Source organism: Calypte anna, chromosome 12, assembly GCF_003957555.1.
Source record: "Calypte anna isolate BGI_N300 chromosome 12, bCalAnn1_v1.p, whole genome shotgun sequence".
In the NCBI taxonomy this organism is placed as follows: Eukaryota; Metazoa; Chordata; class Aves; order Apodiformes; family Trochilidae; genus Calypte; species Calypte anna.
The window spans coordinates 17,599,011-17,621,490 of record NC_044258.1 but is presented as its reverse complement, the minus strand read 5'-3'; the positions used below and the strand labels follow the sequence as shown (position 1 = coordinate 17,621,490).

At 41.7% G+C, this 22,480-nt stretch overlaps 1 protein-coding gene across 1 annotated transcript; it reads left to right on the top strand.

The window, feature by feature from the left end:
- The first annotated feature begins 1,924 nt into the window (after window positions 1-1,924).
- On the top strand, window positions 1,925-20,242 carry EIF4E3 (eukaryotic translation initiation factor 4E family member 3). The gene is made up of 7 exons (XM_030458667.1): window positions 1,925-2,049; window positions 11,660-11,732; window positions 13,687-13,781; window positions 15,073-15,133; window positions 17,142-17,208; window positions 19,523-19,678; window positions 20,196-20,242. Exons 1-7 carry the CDS (start codon window positions 1,925-1,927, stop codon window positions 20,240-20,242), a joined length of 624 nt encoding a protein of 207 aa, XP_030314527.1.
- The last annotated feature ends 2,238 nt before the right edge of the window (window positions 20,243-22,480 follow it).

The following is a 22,480-nucleotide window of genomic DNA, read 5'->3' as shown; positions in this document are numbered from 1 at the left end:
GTGAGGTGGCAGAGCAGATCAGGAGGCTGTTCTCACCAGCATTTTTTTTTTTTTTCTTGTGGGAGTCATCTCGGGAGATTCATTTCTGCCTCTGTGTCACGACTTCTTAGAAATTCCTGTAGGCAAAAAAGGCTCTAACTCCTCTGATTGCCTTTCCTCCACAACCAGATTAAATTATTGTTAGTTGAGATTCCCCCAACATGCTGTGTGCCACCGTGTAGCCTGGTATTTACTGATGTAAACAAGAAATAAATGGAGGTTTTAGGTGTCTCATTTGGAATAATGAGAGAAGCTCTGCTGCCTGGTACTTGCTCTGTGTCTCCGAGGTGTGGGGGTTGTACTTCTGTATTGTTCCTTGTTTATAACAGAATAACTTGCTTTCAGCCTGAGCTATAATATTTTAATTATTTAATTTAATATTTTAATTATATTTTAAATGCTGAACAGCTCTCTAATAATGGAATCTGGAGCCGTGTGGTCCCCATCAGGGCAGGTGCTGGGTTCAAAGTTAAGTTTTTGTGATTCCTCCAGTGGCTTTGGCCTTGGTCCCAGAGCAATGCTGCTGCATATCCAGAAATTAATACTTTGTTGGCAACCTCCTCAGAGGACACCAAAAATTTATCAGGTGTGGGAGCTGTCAAGGGCAGTCACAGAGGCAAGATGTGGCCCTTTAGGGCCATAAGAAATTAGCATCCTTCTCACCTCCTCCTTCTGAGAAAGTCTGTGATTAGATACAACCATTTATTGGGGGTTTTTTTGTTGTCTTTTTTCAGGATTAACATTTTTCGTGGGCTCACCATTAAAGCAGGGAGAGCTTGGAGTGGGCAGACCAATGAATATTTAGATTCCAAGCTCTCCCAAATGGTCATTATCTTGCCTTCTATTTAAAGAGGAGTAAATTAAATTGCAAGAGGAGGTGCAACTGGTTTTGCAGATCTTACTCATTTTAGCCTAGCACTTAGCATTTTCCATCTGCACAGCATAATAGTTAATTCTTTTTTTTCTTCCTTGCTACCATCCAGGCTGCCTTTTATGGGTGATCTCTGCCCTTTCTTACTGTTAGATTTTTATTTCTTTAAAGGAGTGGCTCTCTATTGATTTTTCTTTTAGGATAAAGTATATAAAAAATTATTCATCCTACTAAATGTGCTTGCAAGGAAACCTATGTGATTCATGGTCTTTGATCCTGCTGTCACTTATGTGGGTGTTTAACTTTACTACTGTGCATAGTCCCACTGGGGGAAACCTTAACTTAAAAAATACTATTATAAAAGTAATATGAGCATTTTAGCATATGTCCATGCTGGATTATGAGGAACATCTCCCTATAAAACCCAGCATGTAAATTAAATAGGCTGTAAAGAAGATGAGATGACAGATAAATTATGTAAAAAATATATATTACACTTTTATATTGTACTGTTATATTGTAACTGTGATTGGCTCCTCCCCTCACCCATCCCTCTGGCATTCCCACCACTCCTTCATCCCAGTGATTCCTTGTCCCTGGAGTCATGCAGTGGTTTGGGATGGAATGGACCTTCCCAGGCCATCTTATCCAACCCCCCTGCAGTGATTCGGGACACCTTCGATTAGATCAGGTTGCTCAGAGCCCCGTCCAACCTGACTTTGGATGCTTCCAGGGATGATGGGGCACCCACCACCTCTCTGGGCGACCGGGGCCAGTGATTCAAAGCGTAAAAAAATTTATAAAAAAATTTATTCCTTTTATCCCGGCTCAACCTCCCCTCTTTACTTTAAACCCATCCCCTCTCACCCACCTATCCCATCCCCCGCCGGAGGATGTCCCTCGCCCCTCAGTCCCACTCATCCAGCGTCCCTCCCCTTGCCCTGCTCCCTGTCCCGTCCTTCCCTGTCCCCTCCCCGCCCCCGGTCCGCCCCTGTCCCCCCCCCCCCCACGGTCATGGCCATGGCGCTCAGCCCCCCCGGGCGGGAGGCGGCAGGGACCGGGGGATGGCAACGGGGCGGGAGGGCGACCGAGCCCGGGGGGCTGCGGCTTCACTCGCCATGGACCTTCTGGCTGGACAAGTGAGTGGGGCCGGGGGGGGGCGAGGAGGGGGATGTTGAGAGGCGGGTGGGGAGCTCAGGAAAAAAAAAGAAGAAAAAGAAAAGAAAAAAAAAAAAAAAAGAGAAAAAAAAAAAAAGAAAAAAAAAAAGGAGAAAAAGAAAAAGAGGGGGGAAAAAAGGGAGAAAAAGAAAAAGACAGGAGAAAAAAGGAGAAAAAGAAAAAGAAGACAGGAGAAAAAAAGAAAAAGACAGGAGAAAAAGGAAAAAGAAAAGAGAAAAGAAAAAGAAAAAAAAAAGAAAAGAAAGGAGGAAAAAAGAAAAAAAAAGGAGAAAAGGAAAAAAAGATAAAAGAAAAAAAGGACAAAAAGGAAAAAAAGAAAAAAGAAAAAAAAAGAAAGGAGAAAAAATAAAACAAAAAGAAAAAAAAAAAAGGAAAAAAACGGGAAAAAAGGAGAAAAAAAAGAAAAAAAAAGGGAGAAAAAAAAAAGAGGGAGGGGACTCTAAAAAAAATTAAAATACATTTATATATATATAAAAGTCAGTCTGCGGAAAGGGTCTTCGTGCTTCCTCGGATTCCCCGTGGCACAGGTTGGAGAAGAGGAATCGGGAAGGGGGCTCGGGGAGCGGCAGCACCGCCCCGGGGGAGCCGCGGCTTCTGCTGGGATTCGGCGGGTGAGATCCGGCCGGGAAACGGTTTCGGTTTGGGAGCTGGCACATTGTTTGGAGCCACAGCGATAGTGGTTTAAACAAAAAAAATCTAAATTTAGCCGTGACTCTTGCCAGCCCCAGGAATAGAAAGCTGAAAGTTGTGCTTGGCTGCTGCGGTGTTTGTGCATCTCGGGTTTGAATCCTGTGGATAGTCAGTCCTTAAAATCCCAAGCGATGTGATGTGGAGGGTTAGGAACAGTTTATTAATTCGATGCCATGTGCATGTTTGCATTTCATGTGCTGGAAGTGTTTGTCTGGGCCCTGGAGGGCTGATGGCAAAGGGAGCTGAACCTCTCCTGCCTGCAGGGCGACAGAGGGGAGAAGGACCAGCAAACTGAAATAGGAAGTTTAAAACCAGAATTTGAGGCGGGTTTTTCTAGTGTGTATTTTCTGCTATCCTGTTTTTAAATTTTTACATCTCTCTTCTCCATTTTCTGCTGTGTTTCTCCTCTCCCCCTGCCCCAGAAGGAAAGTTTTCTCCTTTATAAACCACTGAACAAACTACTCCAGACTATTACTAACATTCTCCTCTTCCCCCAGTCTCCCTCTTAACTTTTCAGAGAAATAGCAAGAAACTGTTGAAAGCTCTCAAATATTGTCAGGTCCTGCAAATCAATTCTTACAAATAACCCCACAAAATATTGCTGGCTGATCTTTTGAACTCATGGCATAGTTAGGGTTGGGTTCAGGATCTGAGCTGCATTTTCTGCTGTTTTTAAAAAACACCATCTTGGTTCCACTTAAGCCTCTTAAAATTCAGTTATTCCATTTTTTGTCTTCTTTCTGATCACTTATAAGTGCATTTAATTAGACAGCATTGCTGTTCCTTCACTTATAAACCTAGTAGTGAATGCCCAAGGAAAAAAAAAAAAGTGGGACCATGTATTCTCAAAACACTGTCTTGTTTATCAGCAAAAGTGGCACAAGAGCAGCAGAGAAGAAGGGCAGCAAACAGATTATACACTTGCAAACCATTTAAGCCATTAAAGAGCACACAAGAGATGCAACCATGAACTTTATTTACTGCAGTGTGAGGAGGTTCAGGCTTCTCCTGAGTCTCACAAAAGTGGCTGTGACATTTATTGGTACACCCAGGCAGGTTTGATGGAGGGCTTATGGTTTAGGCTCACATAGGGTGAACATTCTATAGGACATTAGTGTGGGCACTATCACTTCAGGATCATGTAGTGTGGAGCAGTGATGTTTCCTTGTGAGATGGTATTGATTTTTGACTGCTGCCACATTTTACTTGGACTTCAAATTGGGAAGAAGTAATGCTTAAGGATAAATAGATGTCGAGATGGATATATAGTTATTTTTTCCTATTAATTTACTGGCAGAGACATCCATGAAATACATTCTAACATCTCCAGAATGTATCTTTTCATTTAGTCACACTGTTAAAATAATATCTATTAGCTAAGCTGCACTTTCTATAACAACAAGTGATATGCTACCAAGGGATCCCCTTGGGGTCCATGACCTTGCTTTTATCATCCTGTCACTTGATGCATCTCCTGCCTTGGAGGAAATGCCTTTATCTACATCATCACTTGTTTCTGTAAATGCCATGGCAAAGGCTTCACATCTGGAACCTGAGATTCTGTGCCCAGGTTCTGGTTCATTGCCATTATCCCATGTGTGTCACGGGGCATCTGCATTTCCCTTACGTGCTAAGGAGTTCTGGGTATGTGTGTGAAATAGTCACCCCCTGGTGCCACTCTCCTGTGTCTTACCCTTGTGTGTGTGCTTTAGGAAATTGAGCATGATGGAAATGTTTGGGAGGATGTCAGACACCAATCTGACAAATAAGGTCTCATCTGTGATCTTCAGATACTTGCAGGTCAGCAGTTTCCTAGGAGAAGACAGAGGGAGCTCTCAGGTATTTTCTCTTAGGAGAAATGAGATTTCCTCTTTTAAAAAGTTCTAAGGTCATGTGGTAAAAGTTTTGAAACCAGGGCTTTAGAGCTGCAGTTTCCTTTGCCCATTCTGCAGTTTCCCAGTCCATCCCTGCATTTCTCATTCACAGTATTTTTGCATATTTGCCTTCTGCATATATTTGCCTTTGGTGCCACCTGGGGAAGGTGATCCAGGCTGGTGGCTCTTCTGCCTCACCTCTAACTCAGTGAGGCTCTTACTGAGTGCAGAGTCCTGCTTATCATGGCCTCTGGCTTTGAAATGAAAGGTGCTTCTCTAGATTTTGCTAGTACACTGTCCAGTCATTTGTTTTTTACAACTGTGTCAGTACACATCACTGGATAGCATTAAAAACACTGATTACAAATCTGGTCACTATAGTCATGCACCACAGTGCATTCAACACTGATTACAAAAGGAGAAGTCAAGTGAGATGACCATCAAAGGCAGGGATGTCCTGGATAACAAGCCATGTTAGGCCCTTAAAACCATCCCTAAATGGGATTTGGGATGTGTGCAATCTTTGTGTCTGTGAAGCTGATTGTGCTTTTTGATTTAGGTTTAGGCATGATCCAAGCATCCTGCTTCATAAACCCTACAAATCAGAACAGTCATTTAACCTGTGCACTGTATCCCATGTTTAATGCTCCACCTTTCCCTACCAGCAGCTGATTTTTCAGCCTCACAATGGGAAGCCTGAGGTTTTGTCAGTCTTCTGTCTCTGTCATCTTCTTGACACAGCGATGAAGATGTTGCCTGGCCTTGCAAAAAGGCCTCCTTTACAGAGCTAACTGCATCTCAGCTGCCAGCCTTGCTGACAGACTGCTTTTAGTCAACAGGAGGGAAAAAATCTCAATTCCCCTCTATACAAATCAGCACTATCAGAAATTGAGCCCAGGTCACATGAAAGCCCAGAAGTTTTATTTCCAGATAAACCTTGTCAAAGATTCTCTTGCATCCATGGGAGCCTGGGTGTGCAGCAGTGTGGATCTCCTTGCAGGATCCTGCCTGCCTTGTCTTCTTGCTTGACTTCTAAGTGTTTTTTAAGGTCATTTCTAATGCAAGAATAGTTTAACTCCTCTGTGTCTTTGTGAGGAGAAGAATATGCTAATAAACATTGTCAAAGATAATACAAAGTTATTAGTCTGTTCCAGGAAAGCAACAATATTCTTGCATAAACATATCTTTATGTGCTGATTTTTCTCTCTGCACACTGATGAGTTCCATTATAAATAAGGTTTGGTAGATAAATTCTGATAAGAGAACCATTTTCATAGTAATTGTGAATCTTCATAACCGAGCACACTGGATGTTTGAAACTAAGCTTCATAATTTCTCATCTTCCCTGCAGCAAAATCATATTTACAAGGCTCATCTATTTAATCTATTAAAGCTCAGGAGTAGGTGGCTTACAGTGAAAAATGATGGTTAATGTTATAAGAATGTTCAGCTCAGTAAATGCATTTTGACAGGCTTTGATGGCTTGAAATCAGTCCTTGTATTCCGAATGGATTACCAGATTTATTTCGTTGCCAGAGCATGTTTTTGAGTTTATGCTTTCTAAGTAAATATTTTGCTTATTTATACCAAAAGCAGTTGTGGCTAAGTACTTAGAGGAGTGTTTTCAAAAGTGCTCAGCAGCTTTTAAAGCTCCTGCTAAAGCTGGGATGAGATTCCCTCTGGGAAACAAAGCCCAGTGTGAGCACATATGAAAAACCTTCTATCCTTAATTCTTCCCAGGGAAACAGAAGAGCTACAGTTCAGCCTCAGACATTACCATAAGCACAACCACCTGGAGGTTTATTCATGGATAAAACAATGGAATTTATTTTTGTACCCTTTGTCTTTTGATTTGTGCTGGGATGCAGATGGAGGAGTGAAATAAACCAGTTGGTGTAAGTTATTCCTGCTTCCACATCCCAGTTTTATCTGATGCCCCTACAGTTTACTGTGAGGTGTGGTATGATGGCTCTTTTTTTTGATTATTTGCTTATTTTGGTTATTTTGATTGAATTTGATTATTCCTGATACTGCACTCAGAGATTCTGAAGATGCAGCAAAGGGGCATCACAGGGTACAGAACCAGATGGGCCAGGAAATCTGTGGAGTATTTTATATGCAGACCCTCCAAGGGAAACCTAGATGTGCCTTGGTAGGTGTTGTGACAGATCAGGAGTGTCCATCCCCCATGACATCAAAATTGCTAAGATATATTAATTTTTTTGAGAACTGGAAACATTTTTTCCCCCCTTCAATATCTTAAGTCGGATTTCTAAGGCCTGGAAGATGCTGTGACCCATTTGGGAGGCCCTGTCCCCTCCTGTTAATGGGCTGGTAGGTTGGATGGGGCTCATAGTTAATTAATTTCATTGTTAGAAATTAATCGGGTTAATTTTATTGTTAATGATAGTGAAATTATCCAAAAGAATCAGTATTTGCAGGGTTCCTCTTACGTGGTGGCACGTGTGGTGTAGTCAGCAAAATATACAATGGTCTTGGTACTCCTGGCTCACAGTGTGTTAGTTGGAAGAGTTACAGAACCAAGAATTCCTGTAGATTCCTTCACTTGGAATTCATCTGCCATTTCTGTGAACTTCAGCAAAATTTATTCTGTGTACTCAGTTAAAAAAAAGTAAAAAATCTCCATTTCATAGATTTTCAAGGCACAAACCCCATTCAGTTGCCATTTGTGCCTATCTGCTGAGTTTGAGTGGCTATTGCAGAATCACTGTGGTTCAGATTTGTCAGGAATTTGTAATTTTGCTGGAAATCCTGAGATTTTTCCTTCTGGCTGGCTGGCACTGATTAAAATACCATCTCTGCCTTATCCATTAAAGCAAATTTGTGCAGGTGTAATTGCAGCAGCAAATGATCCTGAACTTTTGAATCGATGCACATCATCATTTTCTCATTTGCAGGCCCTTCAGTCATTTTTTTTTCAATTAAAAAGTTTGTGGCTTCGTGCTCATACCTATAAATCAATGACACTTTCCAAAGGGGGATGAAAGGCTGGAATAAGATGCTGTGGGATCTCGTGGGCACGAAGCACTTGCCAGGGACATTACTGGGAATAAATGGCCACTCACCTTAACTTTGAAAACACAGAATTTGTTGCCAGTTGGTGTTTTGTGCCAGCTCATAGTTTATCTGGCAAATGTTACCTGCAACTATCAAAATGAACCACTTTATGACCTAGGAGTGGAATATTCTGTCTGTTTTTAGGTGCTCTTTTAAATGGCTTTGACTTTGCTAAATGGTTGCTGTGATTATTAAGATAATTTTTGAAGGCTGTAATTAGAGATTAGATTTTTAATCTTGTATTTGAATAGACCTGACTATCCCAGAGTCTTTGTGGCAGGATCAGTGTGAATTTAGGGAGGGATGATACTAAATACTGGACATCAAAGTTAATCTCATGTGTTGGTAACAGCTAAGTTAGCAACTGGCAGAAGCAGCGACCAAGAGAAGAAATTTCTTGGACAATGGTGTGGGAGACCAAAAGGCAATTTTATCTCAAGGTTTGCTCGTTTGAATTCTGTAATACATGAAAAAAAAAGCTAAACAGAGGGGTGCTATTTCTGTCAGCAAGAAGCTAAAACCAACAAGTAGCTGTTGGGAATCCACTACTCTCTGCTGACACACACAGTTCAATCACCTCTGAAGTTTTCTGTCTGATTTAAGTTGCTTTTTTTAATGCATCTGTCTGTTTTGTTGAATGCTTATTTTGTTGTTGTTTTCCCATTATCAGCTTTCCCATGGGAGCTTTCACAGTTCATGAGCTACAGGGCTAGAACCCACATCCTGGTGATTTTTTTTTGGTCGTTTTTGTTTGGTTTTGAAGCCTTCAGTTAGTGTGATTCTTGCAATTTGAATGTGTAAGATTTTCTCATCAGATCCACCTTTGCAGAGTACTCCTATGTCTAGTGAACAGGCAGATTGTAAAGTATATGTTAGTTTGTTATATACTAAAAAAGTTGAGAGGGATTTCTCTGCTGTTTTTCTATGGATCTTTAAAGTAATTTATTTTGATAGGAGCCTTCAAAAAACCTTGGAGCTATTACTGAAGTTTCCAAGATGTGATGCTGTTTCAGTGGTCTTGCATAGGAAATTTCTTCCTTGACACAAGTATCTGGTTTTTGTCCTGGAGCCTGAATTGTATCTGTAACAACTGAGTTACTGCACTGTTTTTCTGGACTTATTTCATGCTGATGAGATGTTTTGGGGCAAACAGCCACATTAATGGGAGGTGTCTGAGATCTGGTTTGCTCTTATCCTTTCTTCAGCAGGTACCTGAGCAACGGCTATTTTTTTTTCCCTTTGTTTCCTTAAAATTTCTCTTTCTGTTTCCAGATTTAGTAATTCTGCACATTTGTTTCCTCTTGCAAGATGCAGTGGGAGGTTGCTTTGTCTTTGATCTTAATTTTTCTTTAGAAATCAGATACTGAAGGGGGGAAAAAATGTTTCCAGCTCTAAAAAAAATTAATAAATATAGCTTAGCAATTTTGATGTCATTACCCCCAGATTGTGGCTGTGAGGATGTGTGCTGAGAATTGTACAATGGGTGTTACCATCTGCTGTTATTGTAGTGGCAGGAGCCAAGTGGTGCCTGGGCATGTGGCTGTACCATAGAATCATAGAATCATAGAATTGGCTGGGTTGGAAGGCACCTCAGAGATCATCGAGTCCAACCCTTGAACCACCGTTGCAGTTGCTAGACCATGGCACTGAGTGCCACATCCAGTCTCTTTTGAAATATCTCCAGACATGGAGAATCCACTGCTTCCCTGGGCAGCCCATTCCAATGTCTGATCACCCTCTCTGTAAAGAAATTCTTTCTAATCTCCAACCTAAACCTCCCCTGGCACAACTTGAGACCCTGCCCTCTTGTCTTGCTGAGAGTTGCCTGGGAAAAGAGCCCAACCCCCCCCTGGCTCCAACCTCCTTTCAGGGAGTTGTAGAGAGTGATGAGGTCTCCCCTGAGCCTCCTCTTCTCCAGCCTCAACACCCCCAGCTCCCTCAGCCTCTCCTCATAGGATCTGTGCTCGAGTCCCTTCACCAGCCTGGTTGCCCTCCTTTGGACCTGCTCCAGCACCTCGATATCCTTCCTGAGCTGAGGGGCCCAGAACTGGACACAGGACTCAAACTGTGGCCTCACCAGGGCTGAGTACAGGGGCAGAGTCACTTCCTTGGACCTGCTGGCCACGCTGTTCCTGATCCAGGCCAGGATGCCATTGGCCTTCTTGGCCACCTGGGCACACTGCTGGCTCCTGTTCAGCTTCCTGACAATCCAGACTCCCAGGTCCCTTTCTGCCACTCTGTGCCCAGCCTGGAGCTCCCCATGGGGTTGTTGTGGCCAAAGTGCAGGACCTGGCACTTGGCCGTGTTGAACCTCATCCCATTGGAATCAGCCCAACTCTCCAGTCTGTCCAGGTAAATGTCCAGCCATCTCATGGCTCGTGCCCTGAAGAGTTGTGATGAAGGCTGTAAAACAACTCATACAGCCACTTAGGTTGGAAAAGACCTTTAAGGTGATGCAAAAAAGGGGAGCAGCTCTGAAGGGCAATAGGCAGTGTGAGGGAGTTACAGAAACTAAACTGTGCCTGATGTGTATCACTGAGGTCTGGCAATGAAACTAGCCCATGGACCTCTTGGCTTTATGGAAAGTGCTCATAGTAGTCATGGCTTGAAGAAATAAATTCTGGTGGAGGAAAAGCTGCCTGAAGTCTTCAAGGATGCTGGATATGTTGGGTTAAATGGATCACTGCACCAGCATAAAGAGGGGACTTGGGGACTTGGTCTTCTGACCAGCCCATATGTGTGCTGCTTGTGGTTTAATCCCAGCCAGCAACGTGGCCCCACACAGCTTCTCCCTGATGGAATGGGGGAGAGAATCCTAGAATGGTTTGGTTTGGATGGGATCCTAAAGCTCCTCTAGTTCCAAGCCCCCTGCATGGGCAGGAACATCTCCAACCGGACTGTGTTGCTCCAAGTCCCCTCCAGTCTCTCCTTGAGCACTTCCAGGGTTGGAGCAGCCCCTAGTTTCTTGGACAACCTGGGTGGGTGTCTCATAACCCTCACACTGAAGAATTTCTTCCTCAGATCTAATCTAAATCTGCCTAAATCTAGTCTAGATTGGAAGGGTGACAGTGGGACAACTTGCAGACGGTTCAGCAGGTAAAGCAAAAGCCAAAAACAATTCATCCACTCCTTGCCATCAGCTTGCAGGTGCTTGGCCATCTCCAGGTGCCTTGGCAAGTCAAATGCCGTCACTCCAAATATTCCCCCCACTTCCTTCTTCTGTCCTTCAGCATCCCATCACATATCCCGGGACATCCCTCGGGGTCAGCTCCTTCCAAGGCCTCGGCGCTGGGCAGTAACCAAAACATCCCAGCCTTATCAGCTCTGTTTGCAGCACAAAGCTACAACACAGCCCCAGACCGACTGCTGCCAGGAGAATTAACCCTATCCCAGCCCAAACCCGTGTCCCATCCTCCCGGGGACACGGCGGAGGCTGTGCCGGGGGTGGCCCCGTCCCTGGCCCCGGCAGCTCGCCCGCCGCTGCCACCTGGTGGCCCCCGCTCCGTCCGGCGGCTGCTGGGGAAACGACCCGAAAACACTGGATTTTTGATGATATGGAACACTTAGGAGTATCTTAAAACGCTCAGGGAAGGTTCTGGGTCGTGTGTTTAAAAAGTAGCCCGTGGTAGGAGTGTGTTGGTCCCCCACAAGAACGTGTTTGGGTGCCCCGAAAGGGTGTGGGGTGGCCAGTGGAAGGAATACTGTTATTCCTGGTTTAAATCTCCCAATTCTGATCAAAATATTATAGGGAACACCTGTTGAATCTTAAGCTGCTCAAAAATGTAAAAGCAGGCGAGTTCCTGTCTCTATCTGATCCCTGGGAATTGGCAGTGGAGTTCATTGCACAACTCTGATATTTCAACTCCTCTTTCCCTTTCTTGCCTTGATAAAAATCAATATTTTTACAGTTCTCTACTTTGCTTTCAAGGTCACTCCCTGGGACGACAGCAGCTGAATGTGCCTCAAACTTGAAGAAGATTTATACAGTGCAGACAGTGCAGGTGAGGTGGATTTTCCTCTTCTTTGGGTTTTCTTCATATGAATGGGTCCCACTTATGGCTTTGCTTACCTGTGGTAAGAAATCTGAGTTTTGTTGGGTTTGTGTGGTTTCACTCAGTCATTGTTTCAATTCCATTTGGCTTTCCAGCCCAGGGAATGAGGAAGCCTACTGGACTGATCAGGCAAACCCCTCTTCTTTACCATCCCACTTGTGCCTCCATTAGATTATTATACTTCATGTATTTTAAATAGTTTATATTATGGGTATATTATTTTGCTCTCTACAACTCCCTGAAAGGAGGTTGGAGCCAGGGGGGGGTTGGGCTCTTTTCCCAGGCAACTCTCAGCAAGACAAGAGGGCAGGGTCTCAAGTTGTGCCAGGGGAGGCTTAGGTTGGAGATTAGAAAGAATTTCTTTCTGGAGAGGGTGATCAGGCATTGGAATGGGCTGCCCAGGGAAGTAGTGGATTCTCCGTGTCTGGAGATATTTCAAAAGAGACTGGATGTGGCACTCAGTGCCATGGGCTGGGAACCGCAACGGTGGTTCAAGGGTTGGACTCGATGATCTCTGAGGTCCCTTCCAACCCAGCCAATTCTATGATTCTATGGATAGTATAAATAATTTATATTATGTACTTTAAATAGTCTTCCTGTCTTTTTTCCATTTTTAATAATGGAGAGAGACTAAAAATTACAGTTTGAGGGGTTTTTTTTTTATTTCTTCAGAAACAAATACTCTAGCACACTGAATTAAAATAATTTAAATCATGCAGTACTTGCAGCAATGAGAAATTCTGCCAGTCTGTGTCATCTGCCAGTGCTGAGCAGTGGGCTTGCAAGTAAAATTGTGTTTCTGTTTTGAATACCACAGTCAGCATGAAATGCAGTGAATTGCTGTTTGTTTCACCTTTGATGCTAAGTTTGCTTCAGTTCACCAAAGGCTCTGAAATTCTAAGGGAATGCCAAAAACCTTCTCTTTGAAGGAGCTCAGTTGCAGTGATCTGCTGAAGCTTTAAATAAGGCTTTTTCATTAATTCTGCACAAGTTCTTCCACAGCATGAGCTGTTTCTTCCCAAATATTTTTCATCCACAGTTTTTTGTCACGCAGTGTTGCAATCTTTCTGAATTTATGATACTGGTTAAGTATTAGATAATACTGAAAAAGTTGTGCTAATGCTTAATATTGCATCATTGCATGTTGATGCAACATAAGCCTTTAAAAAGCCTTTCATATTCACAGTTGTTGGATAAAGAAGAAAGGAGGCTGCAGTCTTTTCAGTCATCCTTCCCTGTTGCTCACCACAACTTTTAGGTATCTTTTATCCACCCAAAACATGTATGAAAACTTCTGCTTTTGCAGAAGAATTAGAATCTGATGATTCTAATTTCTCCCCCATTCCTGTGTTGATGTGAGCATCTCCAGGCTTTTTGCAGCTGCTGGAAACTTCGCTGTGATCTAGAAAAGTAGTGGATTGATAAATAGGCAGTTAGGAGAATAGAACTGATGTTTGTGTGGTTTTATTTAACTCAAGGTAATCATAACAATCTTTAGCCTAGTCTTAAGCCAACCAAGGTGGATATTTTATACATTTATTTATTAAAAATTCAGAATTTATTAAGAAACTTTTATGTTTGGGTTTGGGATATACTTAGTGTGACTGTCATTATGATGAACTTTTTCCTCTCTATTCCTAAGGACTAAAGTAGTTCTTTCTACCTCTGCTTTCTGTAGAAATGTCATCTGAAAAGAAAAAAAAAAAAGTAGATGTGAAATTGCAATAATTTCTTTTCACCACACTTTCCTCCTTCCCTGGAGAAGGTGCCAGTTCTGTAGGAACAGCTTTTGTAGCAATTAAAAAAAAAAGAAAAAACAACAAACAAGGAAGAGACTCTATATTAAACTTACTCTCTTGCATTAATGCAGCTAGTTTTTTTGGTGTTTTTTTTTCATTTTAAGGATTTCTGGAGTGTCTACAACAATATTCCTCCTGTGACAAATCTGCCTCTGAGGTGTAGCTACCACCTGATGCGGGGAGAGAGGCGGCCGCTGTGGTACGTGTGTTGTCATGGGACCCCTCTGGGAATGGGCACTGAAACAACCTGAAGAAACAACCTGAAACAACCTGACAAGAGGCAGATGTGAGACCTCAGTGTCTTGCTGCTCTTGTCTGCAAATGCCTGGACTCAAAGACTTAGAAAGAAATACCCTGAGGATCTTGTTAAGCTTAAAAGGGACTTGCCCTAAGGAATCTTAATTAAAAACAGGGACTGTAAATGTCCCCCTCTGAACATAAATGTGAGAAATTAAATTATGAAGTAGAAGTTAAGAAATTAAAACATCACTCTGAATTTCAGTTCAAGAATACTCAGAACATGTTACTTGTTCTTGAATTATTATAACTTTAATTTTTTTTCTTCCCACTATAGAAAGTGTAATCATGATGTGAACTTGATGGACTTGAACTGTTCTTCACCTATGTAAAATATGCTTCATGCATACAAATGCACATATACCCTGGATAAAAACCAACTTAAAGCATTTAAAAGTGTTTTATTACAGAAAATTCCTACTTGATTGTAGGACAATAATGGAAAAAAGTATAAATGGAGGTTTCCTTTCAGAAGTTTTGCATACCTTCTTCCAGGTGCAGTTCCATCACATTTTTATTAGAGAGCCTCAGCACTTTCTGAGGAGTTTTGATCTTTCTTTTGGCATCATTTGTGTGGAATGTGACTGAATAAGAGTTAACAGGGAACTAGAGCTCTTCATTAAAATATTACAAAAAGAATGGTGACAGAATAAACTGGAAGCTCACAGCTTTCTACATCATGCCTTTATCATTAGGAAGCAATTTAATGGTTCTGTCTGCCCCGACCTTGGCACCTTCAGCCTTTCTTTTAATAAGGGCAATTAATTCCAAGCTGTCACAGAACTGAAGGGAAGTGCTCTCATGTTCTTTTGTTAAGCTGGATAAACTTGAGAGTAATAAGCTGGTTCTGTAAAAATATGCCAGAGTTTTTCCAAAATAAAAGGTTACCATAGTAAAACACAAAATTGCTTTGTGGCTTGTTCCCCTATGGTGTGCAGTCACTTCAAAGATGGTCTGTAGTCAGGGAAGTGTATTTTCCAATACACAAAACTTAGGAAAGGGATTAGGTGTTGAGAGACACTTGATATGAACAGTGAAAGAATTGCTTCTGGTGTCTGAAGTCAGAGCCTGGGTCCTGCTACCTGGAGTTTGTAATTGCCTTCCAAATGGGATTTTGGTGGGAAAGTTCAACTACAAACATGGCTTTATCTAGAAGTGGATTTGAATGTTTTCCTGATCTATCCTATAACCAGGGAAGAAGAAAGCAATGCCAAAGGAGGTATATGGAAAATGAAGGTCCCTAAAGATAGCACGGTATGTTATATTGATTTCATTTTTAGACTGTTCACTAAGGGGGTTTCTTTAAACTCCATCCAATAGAGCTGTTGTAAAGCTTTTTAGTTCTGAGGTAACCCAATTCAACAACCAAAAACTATTTAAACTTTTATACTCCCACTGAAAAGGGGAAGATCTTGCCCATTTTCTCCCGATAACTTTTGCACTGGCTGTGGTGCTCTCTAGACTGCTTTTTGAGCCAGCTTAATGCACTCTGGTGTCAGAAGAGTCTCCTATTTATTCTATTTTTAATTCAAGTATATGACCAGGATATTTTTTTGATGAGTTAAGGGGGCAAAGGAGAAAAGCAGAGTTGTACCATCCCCTTTGGCAAGAGTGTCAGATCACCTTGTGTGTATCTTGGGGAAGCCGTAGCGCTGCTCAGTTTTTCCTCTCTCTCTCTCCCTCTCTCTCTCTCTTTTTTTTTTTTTTTTTTTTTTTTTTAATTTAAAAATGTGAAGGACAAAATTGATTCAGGCATGCCATTGTTCCAGCCTTGCTGAAACACTTTGCTTTCTCTTTGTGCCCTTAATCAAATGCACGTGAGCAACTTTTCCTGGGAACCATCAGAGCGAAGGGCTTGACCTCGTCACACGTGGTGTTTATGTGTCTGAGTGTGTTCTGGATCAGGCCTCTAAACATGAGAAGTGAAGTGTCAGAAAAATGTGACAGCCTTGCAGAAGGCATTAAATGCTGAAAGATGTTACTTGAAATCTCAGCCAAAAGTTAATTGATTTTTGCCTGTGGGCTTTTTCCCTGCATGCGAATTGCAGCTTTCCTCCCCTGCAGTCCCAAGGGATCACAAGAGTGAAATTTTCTTTTTCCTCTCATAATCCAAGGTGTGAAGATTGTCAGAAGTGACAAGTGGTTTGGGAAGCTTTCATTATTGGGTGGTGAATTTAGGGACCTCAGAGGCCTCATTTTTCAGAGGCTAAATGATAGGAAGCCCTTTTTTGATAGGAAGGTACTTTTTGATCTATCAAAACTACATCCTGCATGTCCCAGGTCACTTCTGAAAGGTTTAATTCTAGGTCAAATTCTGTCACTTTTTACTGCTTCTGTAAGTAGCCTAAATAATATGCCTGCTTCTGATTTTTGGCTTCTGTGCCCACCACATCTCCATGGCTAAGAAGCAGCATCACATGCAGACCTAACTCAAAAAGGTGACTTTTGAGGTTGAGGCTTTTAATACTACTAAAAATCAACCTATTCAAGAAGCAGAAAAGACATTCCTTAAAAGAAGTATAGGAAAAAAATCATGGTGATGTGGATAAATACACATGTTGATTTGTTCTTTTGAAATAAATACATAAAAATACTCTGTCCCTGTAAAGCCACACCTGGGAGCACGTTCCTGAATCTGCTGGTCCAGGTACATTTGCAGGTTTTGTTTGGGTTTTGGCTGAGGTGATAACAAGTGTTAAAAGCAAATAACAGTGTAATTAGTCTAACAGATGAAGAAAAGTGGCTGAGAGCTTTTCCCCATTTTAATTCTCCAGTGAGCATTTGAATTTGCTGGGAGATGGACTTAATTCCTAGTCGAGGCAAATCAGAGATGATGTTTAAGTCTATTTAATTTACTGGTGGGTTTTTCAGGCACTTTTCTTAAAGTGGATAGTAATTCCTTTCTGTAAAAACAAATGCTCACAAGTGGAGCCTTCTGCTCTTTTATCGTGGGAAATTCTTAGGAGAAATCAACTTTCAGGCTTTGCATAAGCTGCTACATTTATGAGTCATGGACACAGAAGCAGAGAAGGTAAACTCATCGTTAAATATTTAAAGTATTTATTAGAGAAAAATCTGTGTGAATGTGTATTCTTGCTTCAGCTGTATGGTAGAAATGAATTCTGTAACACAGTGTACTTAAAATATTCTTTTTTATCTACACAACTTCAGAAAGGAAATGCATTCAAAACCGAGCAGCTCACAAACCTAACTTAAAAAATAATGATGCAAATGTTACTTTTTTTTTTTTTCCCTTCTTTAGGCTGCAGTTTGGAAGGAGCTACTGTTAGCAACTATTGGAGAGCAGTTTGCAGGCTGTTGTGCTGCAGGTAACTTTAAAAAATGATTGAGGCTGGCATGACAAACACTGAGTTGAATGCAGAACATTGAAACGCTGCTATAAATAGGGCCCAGGGCTGGAAATCAGATTTATACTTCTGATTAAGAAGAGGACAAGGCATTGTGACTGTCTTAGCCCAAGACTCAAGATCAGCAGCTTGCATCCCTGGGAAGCCAGCAGGTTTTCTAATTACTGAATGTCTATCTGGTAGCCAACATTTAAATAATTAATATTAGTTCTACCATGCCAGGATTCTGAATCCCCAAATTACATTTCCATACTGGATTGTTCATACCAGCACAGTTGGAAGCATATAAATTAGCTGGAAGCCCCCATGAGCCCTCATGGTCCCTTCTGGTCCCTCTGACAGGGTTAGGAGCTGGCAGGGAAAGCAGTGACAAAAAGGGAATCTGTATGATTCCCCTCTGGTGACATAAAAAACCCATAACACAAACCTGGCTCTCCTGGATCCCAGGTTAGACCTCTACCCAGAGGCAATATTTTAATTTTCACTTAGAAGTGCTGCTTGGGTCAAAGTGATCTTTTGTGTGATTGTATTTACATAAATCATCTTAAAATACCTTGTGGGTTTACTGGAAAACAGATATGAATCATCCAGAAGCTCACGTGGGACTTTGGTCAGAGGGAATAATTTAATGAAGTGGCTTTCAGAATAAATACCTTCTCTGGGCCTGCCCATTCCATTTGGAAATGGACTCTGGGAAGGGAGTGTGAATGCTCCACTGGCTTAAGATAAATCAGCAAATGCTGCTTCCTAGTCAGGAAAAGCAAGTATGAGTCTCTGGCCTTTTAATTTGTTACAGAACTGCTTTTTACTTCTGGGTGAAGCAAATAATGAGCCTGAGGATCCATTGACATGGAGGGAAGGTGTTACTGAACTCACTTTTCAGTCCAAATGGCACTTTTCTATAATTTTTTGGACCATATTTCCTTTACCTAAGTGTGAAAATCTGATTAAACTGGCTGTTGCAGTGCTGGTAAATATCCCATTAGGGATATTCTGCATTGGTGAGGCCACACCTGGAGTATTGTGTCCAGTTCTGGGCCCCTCAGTTCAAGAAGGACAAGGAAGTGCTTAAAAGAGTCCAGTGCAGAGCTACTAAGATGATTAAGGGAGTGGAACATCTCCCTTATGAGGAAAGGCTGAGGGAGCTGGGTCTCTTTAGTCTGGAGAAAAGGAGACTGAGGGGTGACCTCATCAATGTTTTCAAATATGTAAGGGGTGAGTGTCAGGGAGATGGAGTTAGGCTTTTCTCAGTGGTGACCAGTGATAGGACAAGGGGTAATGGGTGTAAATTGGAGCACAGGAGGTTCAAGTTGAATATCCGGAAAATTTTTTTTCCTGTAAGGGTGACAGAGCCCTGGAACAGGCTGCCCAGGGGGGTCGTGGAGTCTCCTTCACTGGAGACATTCAAAACCCGCCTGGACACGTTCCTATGTGATGTACTCTAGGTGGCCCTGCTCTGGCAGGGGGGATTGGACTAGATGATCTTTCGAGGTCCCTTCCAACCCCTATGATTCTATGATTCTGTGATTCTATCATTCTATGATGTTCCTGCCTTGCTTTAGCATTCCAGAGGAAAGAAAGACATTTCTTGGGTTCAGGACATTTCTTGGGTTCTCTGGCTCCCTGCCCTTGAACCCCACCTTTCCATGAAGGTTGGTGATCCCATTCCCTGGAATTAGCAGTGCAGCTGCATCCAGGAGGTCACTGCTGGAGGCAGAGGGATGGCTTTAGGCTGAGCTCTCCCTAAAGCTTCATCCTGAGAATTTCACACCAAAAAGAAATACATGAAATATGGAAAGGAAAAAGAGGGAAAAGGCTGGAAAAGCTGGTGTCTCATCTCCCCGAGGTACTGTTCCTGGGGTTTTAGTTTTTTCACCCTCACCCCCCAGTTTTGCTTCTGGACATTATTGTGGGTAAATTGCCTTTAGTAGTTTGTAGTTTCCCTTTGAAGGGAATCTTGTGATTCCTTCCTAATCAAGGATAAGAGTGCTAATAGCAAAGAGGCACAATCCTATGGCATTTTGTTAAAACCACTATGAGGTAATATTCCCAATATAAATACAGAGTTTATTTCTTTCTGGTAACTATTTTGTCTGGTTTGAACCTTGGTTCTCTCCTCACCGGAGATTGCTTTTTTTTTCTTTTTTTTCTTTTTTTTTTCATCAGTTAGTTCAGCTTTTGGGCACTGTTTTCTCAGATGTAAGGATTAAATTAGACATGTCTCATTTTGTAAGTATTCCTTTAATGCTGCTTCCTTGCTTCCTCTTCTGTGCAGATGATGAAGTCATAGGGGTGAGCATCAGCGTTCGTGAGTGTGAAGATGCTGTGCAAGTCTGGAATGTGAATGCCTCCTTAGCAAGTGAAGCCAAAGTTTTAGAAAAGATCCAGCAACTTCTGCCACACACACCTTTTAAAGCAGTCTTTTATAAATGTGAGTGGTTTGGGCTGTTCATTTCCATCTTCATTAGAGCAGCAAAATGCTGGCAGGGTATTTCCATGGGAGTAACTGGGCTGATTCATCATTAGCCATCTGGAAATGGAGCATCTCTCACTGTTAAAATTATAGCCCTTCAATCTAAAAGTTAGCTACCATTCAAAAGATGAGATATTTTTAGTTGAATTGTAGAATGGATTGGATTTGGTGTTTAATCTGCCTGATGTGTAAAATGAGTGAGAGGAATCTCTGTAACTCTCAAGACAACATGCTATTTAATTTAAGTATTCATTCAGAGGAACCATTTGCAGTCAGAATTTTAAGGGATCTCTTCCTTTAGCTCTGTATAAATGTATTATCAGAATAGTGTATTCCCAAAGATCACTCACTGGCATGGCACGTTTGCCCTGTTGCTTTATACATCACTGTCTTATCTATTTTTTTTAATCTTTTCTACTCTTTGGCAGGGTTTACATGTTCTTTTTGGTCTTTATTTTAATTCTTTCTTCCTTAGCACACAGAGAACGTCATGCTTTTGAAGGCCAACTGGGGAGATGCTGAGTGGAGCCTCTGCCAAGCTCCTTGCTTGTTATTTGGAGTTTTGAGGTGCTCTGGAGAAGAAAAGGAGAAGGATGGGGGAAGCCCTTGCAAGTTTCTAACATTTCAAACTGGAAAATGAGGAAAAAGAGTCACCACGACCACTAAATTCATTGCTTCTTGTTTGGTTGGTTGTGTTGGTGTTTTTATTTTATTTTTTTTTTAATTCTTCTTTCTTTAAAAAGGCATTTTGGCCACTTTTTTTTTTTTTTTTTTCAATCAGGGTCTGGTTGTTCCTATGTCATGGAGGCAACAGGCTCTCATTTCATCTGTACTGGATTAAAAGCAAGTGAGCACCCAGAGGGTGTGCTGCTGCTTTCCCTGGATGTGCTGCATGCAGAGGACTCCTGGCTTGGTGAAATGTGCTTTCAATTTTCATTTTTGAACCATTCCTATCGTGTTAAGACTTATTCAGTGGTTTTGACCCAAGAGAGAAAGAAATTGCATTGCATTTATTCTAATACTCAGTGTAATCTGGTCTTGCACTGACAACAGAACACGTGCTGTAAGTGCCAAGTGCTCACTAGATGAGTGACTGAAAAAAACACTTTGGTATTGGACCTAACCCTCTGTGGGGTGATGTTTAAACCTGGTTTAATTATATTGGTTACCAAAGAGCCCTTGCTCAGGTTTTTCCAGACCTCCACACCTCTTTTTTTTTTAAAGTGGAGATGGTTTTGGTATTTTTTTTTTAAATGTTGTGTGATAAATATCCTCCTGGTATTTTTCTGTGTGTACATGGTAGTGTCATGAATCATTGCTAATGCCTTGAGCTAACTGGATCCATCCCTCCTGTTCCTGTGAGCACTTCAGGCCAGTGCCTGCACCCACAAACATCAGTGGCAGAGCTGCTGTTGCCTGCAGTGCCAGGAAAGAGATCCCATCAAAAGTGGTTTCAAGCCATCATGACTTCCTAAATGACCTTTTTTTTACTTAAAAAAACCCCCACAAAACCTACAGATACATATTTTGTGTTGCAGCATATATACCAACACAAAACCTGTTAGTTTTTATTTGCCTATGTGAATTATTTGAGGTGTTAGTTTGGTTTAATAGACTGCCAAAGATTGCTGTACTTCCTTTTACAAGAAGCAGCTGCAAAGTAAAGAGGAACATGCACTCCCCTGAGCATTCCTTCTTTATTCAGAGGTTTTTTTGTTTGGCAACTCTCTGAGTTGCACTGATTTTCCACATCTTGCTTTAAGAGGCAGCCATTAAGTTTAAAAATAAGAATAGCATGTTTGTGACTTTTTACAATTTTATCTGTATTTATAAATTAAAACTGCGGTTTTAATTTAGCTCATTAGCATTATTAATTAAACACATTTTCTAAAATCTGAGTGTCTTGCCTTCTGTACTTGCTTTCTGAGATGAAGTGTTAGCAGACCTGCTTTTCTGAACGTCTGTTTTTCAGTATAACTTTTTTTTTCTCAGAAGTTATCTATCTTTTGTTCACAGATTCTTTTTTTTAATTTTTTTTTTTTTAATTAAATCAGAAAGAAGGCAACCAGAACTGACCAGAACTGACCATCCCTGGCTAATACCTGCCCACATTGGGCCTGTGTCCTTGGACTTCATCTGGTGACCACTGGTGCATCTGTGCACTCAGGCTCCATAAATAAGCAAATTGGAGCATCCTGAAAAGAAAAAGCAAAGTAGGTGTCATTCATCATGCAGGGCAGCCTGGAGTATATTCCAGCTCATGGTGTGTAAGGGAGAGTGATGTTTTAAATAGGCATGGGATGAATCCCCTTCTTTCTGGATCTTGGGCCTGTGTAATAAACATGCAAGACTATTTGTATAAAATAGTGAGGATTCTTTCCTAGAGAAGTCATCCAAAGCTGTGTTTGCACATCAGGGAACAGTTTGTAGGAATGTTTTGTAATTAAGTGTCCATGCAAGTGTTTGAAAGAGAAAACAACAGGGTCAGCAAGTGATGGACAGGGCATGGAAACCTCTGCAATGCTCTGCTCTCCTTGGGCTGCCAATTGCTTCCCATTGTGCCAGCCTGTTCCCATCCAGCCTGGCATCTGATATTCCTGCCTCCTGCAGCTTCCAAAGCATGGGATGGATCACATCATAAATGCAATCTAAGGTAGAAGGGATTTTTAATTTTTTTTTTTCCTTCTCTGAGTGTCATGGTCACAAAATGGGGTTTTGGGAGAGGGAAAATCCTGACTCAAATGCATTAACACTGCTGGC

Excerpts from the sequence above, each read along its gene's own strand:
- EIF4E3 (XM_030458667.1), top strand. The coding sequence starts at position 1,925 with ATGGCCATGGCGCTCAGCCCCCCCGGGCGGGAGGCGGCAGGGACCGGG. Across the intron at positions 2,050-11,659 it reads TGGACCTTCTGGCTGGACAA|GTCACTCCCTGGGACGACAG; the intron begins GTGAGTGGGGCC and ends TTTGCTTTCAAG. Across the intron at positions 17,209-19,522 it reads TGCAGGCTGTTGTGCTGCAG|ATGATGAAGTCATAGGGGTG; the intron begins GTAACTTTAAAA and ends TCTTCTGTGCAG.